Source organism: Hipposideros armiger, unplaced genomic scaffold, assembly GCF_001890085.2.
Source record: "Hipposideros armiger isolate ML-2016 unplaced genomic scaffold, ASM189008v1 scaffold_986, whole genome shotgun sequence".
Lineage (NCBI taxonomy): Eukaryota > Metazoa > Chordata > Mammalia > Chiroptera > Hipposideridae > Hipposideros > Hipposideros armiger.
This window is the reverse complement of record NW_017732336.1, coordinates 369,144-386,276: the sequence shown is the minus strand read 5'-3', so window position 1 is coordinate 386,276 and position 17,133 is coordinate 369,144. Positions and strand designations below refer to the sequence as shown.

Here is a 17,133-nt window from a genome sequence, read left to right as displayed (position 1 = left end):
GGTTGAGCTGTTGTTCAGCATCTTAGCTGTAGAGGGCAGTGTCACTGGCCCTCATATATGGGATCCGAACCCGGGGCCCTCTGGCGTCCCAAACCAGTTCTTAACCATCGCGCCACTCGGCCGGCCCAAGATATATTTATTAACAGATCTTAATTTATTGGGTTGTCAGAAAAGTCATGATGTAGTTTTCTGTTTTTTGTTGCAAAAATGCGTCATGACTTTTCTGACAACCCAATATCTTTTAACATTCCTGTGACAAGAAGCCAGAAATGGATGAACTTAGACCTATCTAGTAATTAATATTTCAGCATTTCATTGTTTTGAAATACCTAGATATTCAATAATTTTTATCATTTAACATAACTTAGCAAAACTAAAATCTTAAGTTGCTCACAGATGCTGAGAAATTACGTCCAAGCATTCACAATATATGATTATTACTGAAAACTTTCACTTAAAACCTTATTTCAGTTACTTCTTATTAGTTCTTTTTTTAAAGATTTTATTGGGAAATTGGGAGAGGGGAACAGTGTTGGGGAATTGGGAAGGGGAACAGCAAAGTTGCTGTCCTTTGGTTCTTCAGTCTAGTTGTGGAGGGCGCTGCTTCACTGGCCCATGTTGGTATTGTGATCATTGCGCTCTTCCCAGCTGAGGCAGTCGGTCGCCAGCCATTGGACGGCTACTCACAGCGGCTCACGACAGCTCATGCCGGTGGCCGTCCATTGACACTGGCTGCCAGCCACTCACGGTAGCTCACAGCAGCCCACTACAGGCTACGCCATCGCCGGCCACTCATGGCAGCCCAGCTCCAGGCCAAGCTGTTTTTCACAATCTTAGCTGTAGAGGGCGCAGCTTACTGGCACATGTGGGAATTGAACCGGCAGCCCTGCTGTTCAGAGCTCACGCTCTTACCAACTGAGCCACTCAGCCAGCCCACTTCTTATTCTTAACTCTAAGAGATCTCAAAGTTAATTATTCAGGCTATTTTATTGACAACTTCTGCAACAGAGATAACATGAATTTGTCTTTAAAATAGGCTTAATTCAGGATGCCAGCACTCTGGGAGGTTGGCAACTCCTGTCCAAAAGCCATCTCCCTTACAATGAATCCCACTGCAGGTGGTTTCTGCAGGACTTAGAATGGAACCAGTAGAGTGAGGGGGAGGGATTGCAGGAGTCAGGGAAAGGGAAGGGGCGGAAGAATGGAAGGGATAGGATGGGAGAGGGTGCCGAAGCCTGGGAAGGAGGAAAGTCCAGAGGCTGTCTCGGTCATGGGGGAACGTGGGATAAGAGAGGATAATTGAGGAGGTTGGGGGAGGTGGACTGAGGACATTTAGTCAAGCACATGCGGCGTTGTTTCTGCAAGTCCAGGTCTTGACTTAGGGTGGTTAAGGCTTAGACACGGGATACAGCAGGTTTTTTGGGGGTTTTTGTTTGTTTTTTTAGGAGCAAGATAGATTGGTACCAGAGTCAAGCCTGAAAAGTTGGCCATCTGTTATGGAGGTAATGAGAGGTTTGAATTGGAGGAGGGAGGTGGTCTCACCGAGGTTTTAACAGGCTCCATGTGGCTGTAGAGAAGATTACAAACTATGGGGATAAGGGGAGAGGCAGGGAGCACAGGAGGAGGTTACCGCTGTAATCCAGACGAGTGTTAGTGGACCACAGTGGCAGCTATGGAAGTGGGAAAAGTGATGACGTATGGGTCTATGTTTTGAGAAGGGCCAAGCCGAATTGTGGGTGTTGCAGGTGACAAGAGAAAGGAGGGAATAAGGGATGATCTCAAGGTTTTTGGTCCTAGGAGCTGAAGAGATGGGAGCTCCATTAACTGAATGGGGAAGTTAGCAGTAGGTTAATTTTCTTTGGGAATATAAATACAGTTGTTTTGGCCCATTACCAATGTATGGTTTCAGAGAACAGTGAGTGGTGGCATCAAGTGGGGTAGTGTTAGGTACTGCCAGAGGAATGAATGGCGGGAGACCAAAATTGGCCTATTAGAATTGATTTGGCAGGTTATAAAAGATCATAACCTCTCCGAGTAAGAGGTGTATGGAGTTTTATAGGGGGAGGTAAACAGGCTGTTCCTCTTCAGTGCTTCAGGGGCTTTTCATTGCATTGTTTATCGTAACAGAGGGTTTCAGGGTATGGCCATGTCCTCTTGTTCCATATCCTGGTTCCCATGCCATTGTCCGGGAATGTTCAGGTCTGTTGATCTTGGGCTCCTGTGAGAAAAATACAAGCCAGGAGGTATAAGCAAGCAGGGAACAAGACAGATGGCTTCTAAGATACAATGGTTTCTATTCAGCACATCCAAGCAGTTTCTGGAGGCCTACTCCTTGCCTAACAGGTAGCTGCACAGGCAAGTCTGCGAAACCCAAGAAGGTGTTCAGGGTGGGGACATCTAAAAGTGATGAGTATTGTGTGGACCAGGGTGGAGCTGCGGATGGCGTTTAGCAGGGAAATGCAGCTTATAGTGCCAGTGCTGTTAGGAGGTCAGAAAGACTAGGCTGCGTGCTGAGTAGTGGGTTCTCTTTCCTAAGGCCTGGTTGGGTTTGCTGGGCATTGCAAACACGAGGGAGGGAGAAAGGTGGCGCGGTGGGAACAGTGTGGAAGAGAATGATCTGGTAAGTGGCCAAGACTTCCATGAGATGAGTAGACAAGAGATGGCTGAGGAGATCTAGGAGTAATTGAGACAAGATGACAATGAGCCTGGGACTCGTGCTTATTCACTGCTGTATGGATCCATCAGAATTTTGTGGTGAGCTTTGGGGGGTCTGAGGTGTTTCTGTCTTGCTGGTGGGTTAAAGTCTGGGGCAAATGTAGTCATTTGTGAGTCACTATGCCTGGCAGGGAGACATTTAGGATTGGATTTTAGCAAATGTTGAGTGGCTGCTGAGGGGAGAGCAAGTGCAGGCCTGGAGTGGAATGGGGTCACAAGCATCTGAAATTCCTATGTGGTTCTGGGTGACTAATAGTGAAGCAAAGATCAGATGCAGGTGGGGAGGCCTTCAAAGCAGTGTTTGGGGCTTTCTCTGTATGTAGATGTGAACAAAAACCATCTCCATCTTTGTCCTTTTATGCTATGACCTTTGACCAACCTCACTGTCTTTAGTAAGCATAGTAAAGCCTTGTAGTTAATGATGGTCTGTGTGTCCTGAGTACTTTTGTTTGTAATGGCCAGGATAACAATTGAGGTGAGTATCAAACTGGTGGTAGTATGGATCACCAGGAGGTATGGCTCATGGCATTACTGCATTCTTTGCTTCTTTCTCTTGTCAATCATTAGTACATTAGTTATACTGTAACAAAAGGTGCACTGGGATGGCTGGTTAGCTCAGATGGTTAGAGCGCAGGGAGCAGTGCTCATAACACCAAGGTTGCCGGTTCGATTCCCACATGGGCCACTGAGGTGCACCCTCCACAACTAGATTGAAACAACTACTTGACTTGGAGCTGGAGAAACTGTTCCCCAATAATCCCCAATTTTTTTTTAAAAAGCACACTAACAGGAGCATAACAGGAGCATAACAGGAGCAGAGAATAATTTGCGCAGAATTGCTGGACCATCTTTTCCACTCCGACCCAATCTTCTTGTAAGTAAAGTGCCCTATAATAAATTCTGTATGTGGTCTGGAGTTGCCTTCTTTTGTGTTTTGGTCTTAAGCTACCTTCTCGTTACAATGGCCATTACACCGTTGTTTTACCATCAGACACTCTGACTTAGGGAACCATCAGAGGTCTGGGATGGTACTGGATTCTGTTTGAATTTGTCCAGCATTCTCTGGATGCCATATGTCAAGTACGTGGGTGAGTCTAGGGAGATGCCTGTGTTGTGGAACAGGAAGGTGGCAGAGCTGTGGGAGTGCAGCTGCGAGCTCTGAAGATGTTAGAGAGGTACGTCTAGAGAATGGTGTATATAGACAGGAAGTGCTTAGCTGAGGGTCCCAGGACACTGAGACTTACAGGTGAAGCATGAATCCACACTTGGCTGTATCTTGGAGGCACAATGTGGGAGACCCCAGAGGAATTGCTTTGCAAGAGGGACGGGTTCCTGCAGGCCAGGTCCAGGACTTACATGGCGTTTATCTGTCTTCCTGCTTTTCTTGCCGAGGGTTGAACTCAGTGACTAATGGGCAGGTGAGGAGAGAACAAGCATCAGGTGCAGGAGGACCGGATATCTCCTCTGTGGGGGGCAGCTGTGGTGGGGGGTGAGGGTGGGATAGATGTACAGGGAGTAGACAGACAGTGGGTTCTCTGAGAGAGAATGATAGTTTTATTCTTCCCTATTACTATAGGACAGAGTGACCTTTGAGGACGTGGCTGTGTTCTTCTCCTGGGAGGAATGGGGTCTCCTTGATGAGGCTCAGAGATGCCTGTACCTCGATGTGATGCTGGAGAACTTTGCACTTATATCCTCGCTGGGTAAGACTCACAGCTTCCCCAGTGACTTGGACTAGGCTCTGCCCTGCCTCACATTCCTTTCCCCAGTGGGTGCTCTGTCCTCATGCGTGGACTGTGGGCACAGCTTGCTTCCCCGTTTTCTGGGTGGTTGCTGTCCTTGGTAGGGCTGAGTGGTTTGCACTGCCCTCTTTCTCTCCTGCAGTCCCAATACCTGCTGTACCAAAGAAAGCCCCATAGGGAAGGATTGGAGGTCAGTAGTTTTGCACTGAGACTAATGGATTGCATCGTGCTGGCCCCCTCCTTGGACAGGTCAAGGTGTCCAGATCCATAGCACTTCTGTGTCCCAGGGTTTGATCTCTTCCTTTAGCTGACATTTCCTTGTGCCTGCCTGTATCAGGAATTGCAGTTGTCGTCATGGTCATTACTTAGCTGGACCATGGGCTTCTTTTCAAGAGATCATATAAGGTACTTTTTGTAGGGTTTAGATTTCTTCTCCCTGCCCCTCTTCCCCCTACTTTATTGAAATGCAGTTGACAAATACAATTATATGTATTTAAAGTGTATATATGATTGGGCATATGCATACATTATGAAATAATTACCACAATGAAGTTAATTACTCTGCCCATCCCCTGACTTAATTACTTTTCTTTGGGGGAGGTGGGGGGAGGGGGGAGGGCAAAAACACTTAAGATCTACTCTTAGCAAATTTCAAGTGTTTAATACAGTATTATTAACTGTAGTCACCATGCTCTACATGAGATCCTCATAACTTATTCATTTTATAAATAATGGTGTGTATGTACCCTTTGACCAACATCCCCTTATTTCTTCCAGCCCTCATCTTCTGGCATCCTACTCTGTTTCTATGAGATTGACCTTTTTTTTTCCTTTAAGGTTCTACACGTAAGTAATAACTATATAGTATTTCTCTTTCTTTCTGTGGGTTGTTTCACTTAGCGTAATGTTCTGCCGGTTTATCCATGTTGCAGGTGGCAGGTTTTCTGTTTTCCCTTTTTTACGTCAGAATATTCCTGTATGTGTGTGTGTGTGTGTGTGTGCGTGTGCACATGTGTATGTGTGTGTCTGTCACATTTACTTTATCTGTTCATGCAGTGAGGGACACTTAGTTTGTTTCCATAAATTGGCTATTGTGAATAATGCAGCAATGAATATGCATGTGCTGATATAATTTGGGGTAATGATACTGTTGTGTTTTTTTTATGTATATCCGGAAGTGGGAATGATGGATCATATGATATTCTATTTTTAATTTTTTGAGGAACTCCCATAATATTTTCCATAGTGCCTGCACTAATTTATATTCCCAAAAACATTGTTCAAAAGATTCCCGGGGACAACTCGGGCTGCTGCGGCGTTGGGCGGGGACTGCGGGGACCCGCTCTGGTTGCGTCCACTGGTCCGGCAGCCAAGGGTGGGCGCGGGTCCTTGAAGGCGCACCACTGCAAACCAGACAAAAAGAAACTTTGGGACGCCGGGAGTGCTGGTTGGCGGGGCGTCTGGTTGGGTTTTCGTGCGTGGTCTTTAGGATCAACTGCTCCAGGAAGCGAGATGTCGAAGCCGCCACCCAAATCGGTCAAACCAGGGCAAGTTAAAGTGTTCAGAGCTCTTTATACATTTGAACCCAGAACTCCAGATGAATTGTACTTTGAGGAAGGTGATATTATCTACATTACTGACATGAGTGATACCAATTGGTGGAAAGGCACCTCCAAAGGCAGGACTGGACTAATCCCAAGCAACTATGTGGCTGAGCAGGCAGAATCCATTGACAATCCATTGCATGAAGCTGCAAAAAGAGGCAACTTGAGCTGGTTGAGAGAGTGTTTGGACAACCGGGTCGGTGTTAATGGCTTAGATAAAGCTGGAAGCACTGCCTTATACTGGGCTTGTCACGGGGGCCACAAAGATATAGTAGAAATGCTATTCACTCAACCAAACATTGAACTGAACCAACAGAACAAGTTGGGAGACACAGCTTTGCATGCTGCTGCCTGGAAGGGCTATGCAGATATTGTCGAGTTGCTTCTGGGAAAAGGTGCTAGAACAGACTTAAGGAACAATGAGAAGAAGCTGGCCCTGGACATGGCTACTAATGCTGCCTGTGCGACCCTCCTGAAAAAGAAACAGGGAACAGATGCTGTTCGAACATTAAGCAATGCTGAAGAATATCTTGATGAAGATGATTCAGATTAATTCCTTTCCAGAGCTTTAAGAGCTAAAACTTCTGTTGCTTTTGCCATTTCAAAACCTTGTCTTTGCCAGAAGAGTGTTGGTAACTGTTTTTTAAAAAAGTCTTATGTGAACGTGGCAGTATTGCACTGTGTTTGAGTAGAACATGTAAATGAGTAGTGCTCACCTTTGGTTTGCCAATAAGTGACTGGATACTTTGCTGTATAAAGTACATTTTTGTTCACTAGGGTAGAACAAGAAGAGATTATTTCTATTTATCAAGCTTAAAGAATTTTAAGAATTTATTTGTTTTAAAAAATCAGGATGGTTTTTTTAGTTAAAGTTCTTTACCTCAAGAATTGAGATGTTTTGAATGGATTTTTCAAGGGGGGGAAATGATTATTATAATAATAAACCAAAAGACTTAACAGAAAATTGTCAGCTATTCTGACAAAAATAAACATTTTAAGAACTTTAAAAAAAAAGATTCCCTTTTTGCCACTTTCATTTGATGCAGTTTTACTTGTTTATTTTTGCTTTTGTTGCCTGTTCTTTTCATGTCATACTCAAAAAATCATTGCTGAGAGCAAAGTAAAGGAGGCTTTTTTCTATGTTTTCTTCTAGGAGTTTTATAGTTTCAGGTTTTAAAGTCTTCAATGTATTTCAAATTCGTATTCATGTGTGCTATAAGATGGGGATTCAAAGTTCATTTTTTTGCATGTGGGTCCAGTTTTCCCAATACTATTTTTTTCATCTCCCCCACCCCCCATGATAGGAAGGAGAAGACATGACTCCCATCCCCAGCCTATGTCCCATAAGCCCCAGCATGGTCACCTACAAGTAAGGATACTGGGCTCTGGGGAGACCCAGGTAAAAACTGTAGCTGTCTTTACAAGCCCCCTCCCTCAAGTAACTAGCAAAGGATGGTTTCGGTGTCTAAGTTGAGGGCACGTGCCTGGGAGTTCAGGAATAAGGGACATCGCTGCAGGACCCTGGTAGGCAGAGGAAGGGAACAGTTACCCAGTGGAAAGAGAAAGAAGGGAGGGGGGATGAGGCAGAGGGCACAGGGAGGCCAGCAGGGAACTGCCCACCTCTGTCAACGGCTATTCCCATGGCTCCCTGGCTGAGACCGGGATGGGGCTGCTCCTTCCATTGGGGCAGCAAGCCAATGCTGTTCTCAGAGCCTTCCTGGCCCCACCTTCCTGGGCTGCCCCTGCTTTGCTCCAGGGAGACTTGCAGCTCCACATCTCCCCAGCACAGTCCCACCCCAGGGGTCTACCTGCCAACCCTCCTCTCCCCCGACAGCTAGAGGTGAGCAGGCATTCTGGAGCAGTGGCCAAGAGAGGGGGCTGTGAGGCAGCCCCAGGCATGCTCCCTGACTACTCCCATAGGTCTGCCCTCTGCTGACCACAACAGGAGGGGCAAGGACCAGACCTGGGTGCAGGTGCTCACACATCAGGGGCAGGAAGTCACTTTAATCTTGAACCCTAGTATGTTTTTTCCTACAAGTCTGTGCTCCACTATATTCTTCTTAGCTCTCGCACATGGCAGTCTCAGGAAGCCCTCAAATTCTGAGCAACAGTTCCAGCCCTACCTATGGTCTTTTGAGCCAGCCTGCACTCTGCAGGCCATTTGTTGGGGCTGGTGGCCCTTTGTGTCCTGTGGTGCCCAGCATGCACAGCAGGGTCCCTGGGACCTGCCATACTTGCTCCTTGCTCTAACACTGGGCCCAAGGTGGGCAGTCCAGGAGAGTAACCATCTTGCCTGGAACGCCCAGTGCTCCTGCAGGGCAAAAGGCAATGGGGTGCCAGGCCCCCTGGTGCTGCTTCCCGCCTCCTGCCCTGCAAAGCCACGGGGAGACCGCCATCATGGGAAGGCTAACACATTTAAAAAGCTGCTTTTTAAACCAAATGCTGCGTGGCCCTGCACTGGTCTGTGCTTTTCTTCAGGGCCGGCACCTGCACACAGGCCTTCTCTGCCCCATCACCCTCCAGCGACCACCTCCCAGATCCGTCAGCTGCAGGTAGGGCCCACCCTCCCTCGTGGGACCTCACAGTCTGTGAGTTTCCTCCTCTTCTTCCCTCTCCTCATTCTGACCCACAGCCGGCAGGGACTGAATGGGGAGCCCAGCAGGTGAGCACAGCAAACATCTGCCCACCCTAGCTCCTTCGCAGGGGGACAGGGCCTCGGATCACTTGACTCCCTGGGCCCCAGCACAACATCTTCTCGCCCTCAGGGAGCCCTGGGTGCCCAAGGCTCGTGCTGGGACTTCACCCTAACTTGGCGTTCCCGCCCCAGCCCACCTGCAGGGGCCCACCACATGCTCCCAGCCCGTGTCCAGGACCCTGCGCTCCAGACTGCATTTGCTGCTGCCTCGGTGGCCCAGCCAAGGTCATGCGGGAGGCTTGTGGCCACCCAGCCATGGGCTTGCCGGGGCGTGGGGACACCGCGGGTTGTGTAAGCGTACCTGCAGCGGGAACGTGGTCGCCTGGTTGCCCTCCTAGCCGCGGACGACATGGCTCTGGATGGAGAGCACCCCGCACTCTTCCTCCATGCTGGCCTGCTGGGGGCAGCGTTGGGCGGGGCATATCAGCATCTCCCCGCTTGTGGGGCTGAGCTCAGGCCTGGCTTGGCCCTTTTTTTTTTTTTTAAGATTTTATTGGAGAATTGGGGGGAGGGGAACAGTGTTGGAGAATTGGGGAAGGGGAACAGCCAAGTTGTTCTTCAATCTTAGTTGTGTAGGACGCAGCGAGCTCTTAGCTCCCAAGTCCTGTCACACTGCTCAGCTCAAGGTGCCATGTTCAATGAGTTGCAGGTGGGCATAGCCATCATCCCATGCGGGAGTTGAACAGGCAGCCTTATTAAGAGTGTGTGCTCTATCCCCTGAACCCCCAGGCGGCAGCTCAGCTCAAGGTGCGGAGTTCAGTCTTTAGTTGCGGGCAGGTGTAGCCCACCATCTCTCCAACAGGCAACCTTGTTGTTAGGAGCACATGCTCTCACCAGCTGAGCCATCCTGCCACCTGTTGGCAGTTCAGTGGCAGCTCAGCTTGGTTGCAGCTCACTGGCCCATGTGGGAATCGAAGTGACGGCCCTGTTGCTCAGAGGTCTTGAGCAAGCTTTTAACCAGCTGAGCCACTCAGCTGGCTCCGCAACACTATTTATTGGAGAGACTATACTTTCCCCATGATGTGTTCTTGGCACACTTGTCAGAGATTAGTTGACCATATATACATGGGGTTTATTTCTGGGCTCTCTGTTCCTCTATTCTCTTCCATTGGTCTGTCTGTTTTTATGCCAGTACCATACTGTTTTGATTAGTATAGCTTTGTAATTGTTTGAAATCAGGAATGTGATGCCTTCAGCTTTAATCTTCTTTCTCAAGATTGCTTTTGTTATTCAGGCTCTTATATGGTTCCATATGGGTTTTAGATATGTTTTACTATTTCTGTGAAAAAGCATTTGAATTTTAATAGGAATTGCATACAAACTGAAGATTGCTTTGGGTACTATACCCATTTTAACAATATTAATTTTCCTGTTTCATGAGTATATGATATCTTTCCAATTATTTTCATCTTCAGTTTCCTTCTTCAGTGTTTGATACATTCCATAGTATACACTTTTGAGCTTCTTGGTTAATTTATTCCTAAGTATTTTATTGATCTAGATGCTTGTGTAAGTGGGATTGCTTTCTTTGTTTCTCTTTCAGATATTTCATTGTTAATGTCCTGAAACACAAGTGATATTTGTATGTTGATTTTGTGTCCTGCAACTTTACTAAATTTGTTTATTTGTTCAGACAATTTTTTGCAGTAGTCTTTAGGGTTTCTGTATGTAAGATCATATCATCTGCAGGGGTGATTTTGCTTCCTTTCCAATTTGGATGTCTTTTATTCTTTTTCGTGCCTAATTGCTCTGGCTAGGACTTCATTACCATGTTGAATAGAGGTGATAAAAGAGTAGCCATCCTTGATTTATTTATTGATTGATTTTTGTAGTGGGGAGGCATTTTTCCAAGACCTATCAGCTCCAAGTCAAATAGTTATTTCAATCTAGTTGTGGAGGGTGCATCTCAGTGGCCCATGTGGGAATCAAACTGGCAACCTTGGTGTTATGAGCACTGAGCTCTAATCAACTGAGCTAACCAGCCTCCCCCATCCTTGTTTTTTTGTTCCTGATCCTAGACAACAAAATTTTAGGTAATTTTTTACTATTGAATACAATGTAGGCTGTTGGCTTGTCATATCTGGCACATATTATGTAGAAGTACATTTCTCCTGTACCTAACTTGTTGAGCGTTTTTATCATTAAAGTATGCTGAATATTTTGAAATGCTTCTTTTGCATCTGTTGCAATGATCATATGATTTTTTAAACTTCATTCTAATAGGTGGTGTATCACATTTATTGACTTTTGAATGTTGAGGCACCCTTGCATTCCAAGGGTAGTACCAACTTGATCTTAGTGCATTATATTTTGAATGTGCTGTGGAATTGAGTGTGATAGTATTTTATTGAGGATTTCTGCTTGTCTGTTCACGAATATTGGGACATAATTTTCTGTCCTTGTAGAGTCTTTGAGTGGCTTTTGTAAAAGGGTGATTATAGGCCTTATGAAAGAAGTTTGGAAGTGGCCTATCTTTAATTTTTGGAAGAGTTTGTGGAGGATTGATGTTAAGTCTTCTTTAAATGTTTGGTAGAATTCGCCAATGAATGTGTCTGATCCGCAGTTTTTTATTGTTGCCATATTTTTTATTATAGATTTACTCTACTTAGTAGTTATTGGTCCACTCGATTTTCAGTTTTTCATGATTAAGTCTTAGTAAGTTGTATGTTTCTAGGAACTTAGCCACTTCTTCTAGGTTATCCAATTTATTGGCATTTACTTGTTCACAGTAGTCTTATAATCCATTGTTTTTTCATGGTATATGTTGTAATGTTTCTCTTTCATTTCTGATTTTATTTTATTTCTTTCTTATCTTTTAGTTTACCTAAAAGTTGGTAAATTTTATCATTTTAAAAATGAGTTCCCTGTGTCATTTACCATATTTCCCCAGGTATAAGATGCTCCCATGTATAAGACACACCTTAATTTTGGGACCCAAAACTTGAAAAAAAATTACATAAAGTTATTAAACTCAAGTTTTATTCATTATAAAATTCATATAACTCCTCATCACTGTCAAAACTCCCAACCATTAGGCTTGTCCTTATCTGTATCTGATGACGAATCACTGTCTTCATATATTGCCTCATCCTCAGTGGGAAATGCAAGTAAAAAAAATCTACAACCACTGTATAAAGCGCACCCAGTTTTTAGACCCCAAATTTTTCAAAAAAGGGTGTCTTATACATGGGGAAATATGGTATCATTTTCTATTTTCCTAGATTTCTTTTTTCATTTATTTCTGCTCTGATCTTTGTTATTTCCTTTCTTCTGCTAAATTTGGGCTTAATATAGTCTTACTCCAGTTCCTTGAGATATAAAGTTAAGTTGTTTGAGATCTTTCTGTTTCACAGTGTAGGTATTTATTGCTGTAAATTTCCTTCTTTTTAAAGATTTTATTGGGGAATTGGGGGAGGGAACAGCGTTGGGGAATCAGGGAGGGAACAGACAAGTTGCTGTCCTTTTTGGTTCTTCAGTCTAGTTGTAGAGGACGTCGCTTCACTGGCCCATGTTGGTATTGTGATCATTACACTCTTCCCGGCTGAGGCAGATCGGTTGCCGGTCATTGGATGGCAGCTCACAGCAGCTCACACCAGCTGCCGACTGCTCACAGTAGCTTACAGCAGCCCACTGCAGCCTGTGCCATCGCTGGCAACTCCCAGCAGCCCAGCTCCAGGTCGAGCTGTTGTTCACCATCTTAGCTATAGAGGGTGCAGCATCACTGACCCTCATGTGGGATCTGAACCGGTGGCCCTGCTGCTCAGAGCCTGCGCTCCTAAGCCAACTGTTAACCAACTAGGCACTCAGCTGGCCTAAATATCCTTCTTACAACTGCTTTTGCTGTATCCCATAAGTCTTGCTATTTTGTGTTTCTGTTTTCTTTGTCTTAACATATTTTTTGGTCGGGTTTTTTTTTTTGAACCCATTGATTTTTCAAGATAGTGTGGTTTAATTTCTATACAGTTTCGAATTATCCAGCTTTCCGCCTGTTATTTTGTTTTGTAATACCATTGTGGTTGGAAAAGAAACCTGATATTATTTCAGTCTTTTTAAGTTTTCTAAGACTGGTTTGAGACCTATAACATATGCACTTGAGAAGAATGTATCTTCTACCTTTGGATGAAATGTTCTGTGTAGATCTATTAGGTTTATGTATCCTAAAATATCGTTCAAGTACAATGTTTCCTTATTAATTTTCTGTTTGAATGATTTGCCCATTGTTAAAAGGGGAATATTGACAGGTTCTATTATTGTTGTGTTGCTGTCTATTTCTGCCTTCTATGCTCTGCCACTCTATCTTGTATCACACCTGTTTTTGTATTTTTTTCCTGCTGAGGTTTCTGCCATTCTTCAAACTTATGGGCACAGCAATACACAGTAGCCACTTCAACTACATTGCAATTCCCTTGTCTGAGAAGCATCTTAAAGATTCATGCCTAGTGACAGATGCACATTTGTGATGGGATTACCCATTCCTATAAGGTCAACATGCAATTCACCAGCATTTCTTTGTGTTCAGGTTGCTGCTGTGGAGCAGAGGATGTGGAGGCACCCACTGAGCAGAGCGCTTCTGTGGGAGTGTCACAGACAAGGATCCCTGAGGTAGCTCTGACTTCCCAGAAGACCCATCTCTGCAGAATGTGTGGTCCGGTCTTGAGAAGCATCTTCCACTTGGCTGAGCAGCAGGGAACACAACACAGCCAGAAACTGTTGAGGTGTGGAGCATGTGCAAAATGCTTTCATTTCAGTGCAAACTTTCACCAGCACCAGGAGGACCAAGTGGGAGAGACACCCTTCAGGAGCAGTGTGGACAGGTCCTTGATTGTGAAGACCTGCAGTTTTCATGTGTCACAGAAGCCTTTTACCTGCTGGGATGTTGGGAAGGACTTCTTGACCAGCTTGGGACATCTGCAGCAACAGTCCACTCTAACCAAGGAGGAGCCTAACAAAATCAACCTGGACACAACTTCACAAAGCAGTAAAAGTCATTACACTTGGGGAGAATGCACAAAAGCTTTTAGCCCCATACTTACACTTGGTCAGGACCAGACTGTTCACGCTGAAAGAGAGTGTTTTGTATGCCATGAATGTGGGAAAGCATTCGGAGACAGAGCTTCACTTGTTTTGCACCAGAGAGTTCACACTGGAAGTTTTCCTGCTTGTGGCGAATGTGGAAAATTCTTTGGGAAAAGCTCAACCCTCAGTCAAAACCGGAGAATTCATCTGGGGACAAAGCAGTACAAGTGCAGCAAATGTGGGAAATCCGTAAGCCACAAATCTGTCCTCATTGATTCCCAGAGAGGACTCCAAGAAAACAGCTATGTGTGCCATGAATGTACGAAATCTTTTACCTCTAGCACTGCCCTCAGTTATCATCACAGATCTCACACAGGAGAAGGACCTTATGAGTGCAGTGAATGTGGGAAATCCATTAAGCATAGTTCTAACTTCAATCGACACCGGAGGCTTCACACGGGAGAAAGGCCTTATAGGTGTTGTGAGTGTGTGAAATCCTTTACTTCTAGCTCTGCCCTTCGTGACCATCAGAGTGTTCATACAGGAGAAAGGCCTTATGAGTGCAGTGATTGTGGGAAATCCTTTAGGGATAGTTCCTACTTCAGTCGACACCGGAGAGTTCACACAGGAGAAAGGCCGTATCAGTGTAGTGAGTGTTTGAAATCTTTTACCTCTAGCTCTGCCCTCATTTATCATCAAAGATCTCACACAGGAGAAAGACCTTATGAGTGCACTGAATGTGGGAAATCTTTCAAGCATAGTTCCCACTTCAGTCGACACAGGCGAGTTCACACAGAAGAAAGACCTTACGAGTGCAGTGAATGTGGGAAATTTTTTAAGACTAGATTCCATTTAAGTCGACACCAGAGTGTTCACAGCAGAGAAAAGCCTTATGAGTGCAGTGATTGTGGGAAATCTTTTAAGGATAGTTACTACTTCAGACGACACCAGAGTTCACACAGGAGAAAGGTCGTATCCGTGTAGTGAGTGAAATCTTTTACCTGTAACTCTGCCCTCATTTATCATGAAAGATCTCACACAGGAGAAAGGCCTAATGAGTGCACTGAATGTGGGAACTCCTTTAAGCTTAGTTCTCACTTCAGTCGACACAGGCAAATTCACACAGAAGAAAGACCTTATGAGTGCAGTGAATATGCAAAATATTTTAAGGATAGATCCCAATTAAATCAACACCAGAGTGTTCACACAGGACAAAGGCCTTATGAGTGCAGTGATTGTGGTTAATCCTTTAAGGATAGTTACCTCTTCAATGAACACCAGAGAGTTCACACAGGAGAAAGGCCATATCAGTGTATTGAGTGTGAAATTTTTCACCTGTAGCTCTGCTCTCAGTTATCATCAAACATCTCACACAGGAGAAAGGCCTTATAAGTGCAGCGAATGGGGGAAATTTTTTTTTTTAAGATTTTATTGGGGAATTGGGGGAGGGGAACAGACAAGTTGCTGTCCTTTTGTTCTTCAGTCTAGTTGTGGAGGACGTCGCTTCACTGACCCATGTTGATATTATTATTGCACTCTTCCTGTTGAGGCAGTTGCTCACCAGCCATTGGACGGCAGCTCATGAAAGTTCATACCTGCTGCAGCCTACGCCGTCGCCAGTGACTCACGGCAGTCCAGCTCCAGGTTGAGCTGTTGTTCGCCATCTTAGCTGTAGAGGGCGCAGCATCAATGATCCTCATGTGGAATCCGAACTGGGGTCCTGCTGCTCAGAGCTGGCATCCCAAGCCAACTTCTAACCAATATACCACTCGGCAGGCCCCAATGTAGAAAATCTTTTAAGGCTAGTTCTGGATTGATTAAACACCGGAGAGTTCACACTGGAGAACATCCTTATGAGTGCCACGAGTGTGGGAAGTCTTTTACCATTAGCTCTGCCCTCCATTGCTGTGAGAGGTTTCACAGTGCGTCGAGGCCTTATGTGTGTAGTGTAGCTCTCATCTTCCTTATCATCAGAGAGTTCATACAGGCAAAAGGCCTTATGAGTGTAGTGAATGTGGAAATGTTTTAAGCAAAAATCTCACCTCTCAAACACCAGATAATTCACAATAGAGAAAATCCTTAGAATACAGTAAATACTGGAAATCTTTTAGTTTCAATGTCCATTATCATCAGAGGGTCCACACAGGAGAAAGGCCTTATGAGTGCAGCAAAAGAGGGAAATTTCTAATAGGAAAATGTATATTCACTCTATGAGTTCACAATAGAAAAAGGCACTGATGAGCAATTTCATTGATCCTTGTTAGGACACTGGTGTTAAGTCTGTAGAAGCCATCTGTCTGAATTGACTCTGATACATGTGAATGTGCACAGTGTGGAGATTCTCCATAGGCTTCAGTTTTTGGGAAGGTGTGGCTATGTTGTACTTTCTAACCTTCCCAGGCCTCTTGCCAGGTTTATATCAGCAGAAGCTATTTCACCTTTACCACCTGGCAGGTCCACATCCATCACCATCCCAATGTGCTCAGGGAAGTGAATTGTTCTCCCATGTATTGAAGGAAACTAGGAGTAACCTGAGCCCTTAGGGGGGTCAGCTTTCCCTCCTTGACAACCTTGACCTGGGTCATTGTTGTCTCAGAGAATACCATATGAGTTTGCCTGGCAGCTTTCCACAAGAACTCTAATTTTTAGGGTCGTGTTGGTCTCATGATACAAGTTTTTCCAGCTTCCAAGTCATGAACTTTACACTCAGTGCCTACTGTACATTGCTTTAGTTTGTACAATAATGAAGGTCTTACTATTTAAGTCCTTTTTAATCTTGGGTGCTCTGTTTACTGTATTTGCTGTGTGGGGTAGTTTATAAACTGATTTGGGGTCTATAAGAATGAAGAGGAGAAAAGTTTGTGGGTCTCTGCCCTGAGCAGGGGGACAGTATAGTATTATGGCAGAAAATAGTTTGCTGGTTTTGACCAAATTTGTATTGCTGCTCTTTTCTAAAGGTGCGTCCAGAATGTTTGTGACAGTAGCTACCAGAATTTGTGTGTATGCAAATTTTAGGACCTCAGACATGTTTATCTTGTATGGCTGAAGAGAAAATAATAAAGGTTTTGTGGATTCCTGTAGCCTCTCAGTGATGTTTACCTCAGAGCCATTGCTGCACAGGCTGGAAAAAAAAGATAGAAGAAAGGGGATTTGTACCATCCGGAGATGTGGCTCTTGTGACCTAGGCAGCATTGTTGACGTCTGTTTTTCATTTGTCCCCATACTTGGCTGCCACTAAAGAAAGGAAGACTGACTCCCCAGAGGACATGAAGACAGAGATGGTGGAGTCAATACAAAATTGCCAAACTTATTTTCCAAAATGAGTCGGATGTACAGATTTTTAAAATCTTGAGCCAAGTTT

General features: G+C 44.9%; 1 protein-coding gene and 1 pseudogene across 1 annotated transcript in view; both read left to right on the top strand.

Annotated features, from left to right (window-relative positions):
• Window positions 1-7,003, top strand: part of LOC109375699 (osteoclast-stimulating factor 1 pseudogene) — a 45,817-nt pseudogene extending 38,814 nt beyond the window's left edge.
• The window catches only part of LOC109375695 (zinc finger protein 883-like), a 40,704-nt gene extending 25,453 nt beyond the window's left edge, over window positions 1-15,251 (top strand). The window contains 1 exon segment of the mRNA XM_019631194.1: window positions 13,276-15,251. Within this exon segment, the coding sequence (XP_019486739.1) occupies window positions 13,395-15,113 (1,719 nt within the window). The 5' untranslated portion in view covers window positions 13,276-13,394 and the 3' untranslated portion in view covers window positions 15,114-15,251.
• The last annotated feature ends 1,882 nt before the right edge of the window (window positions 15,252-17,133 follow it).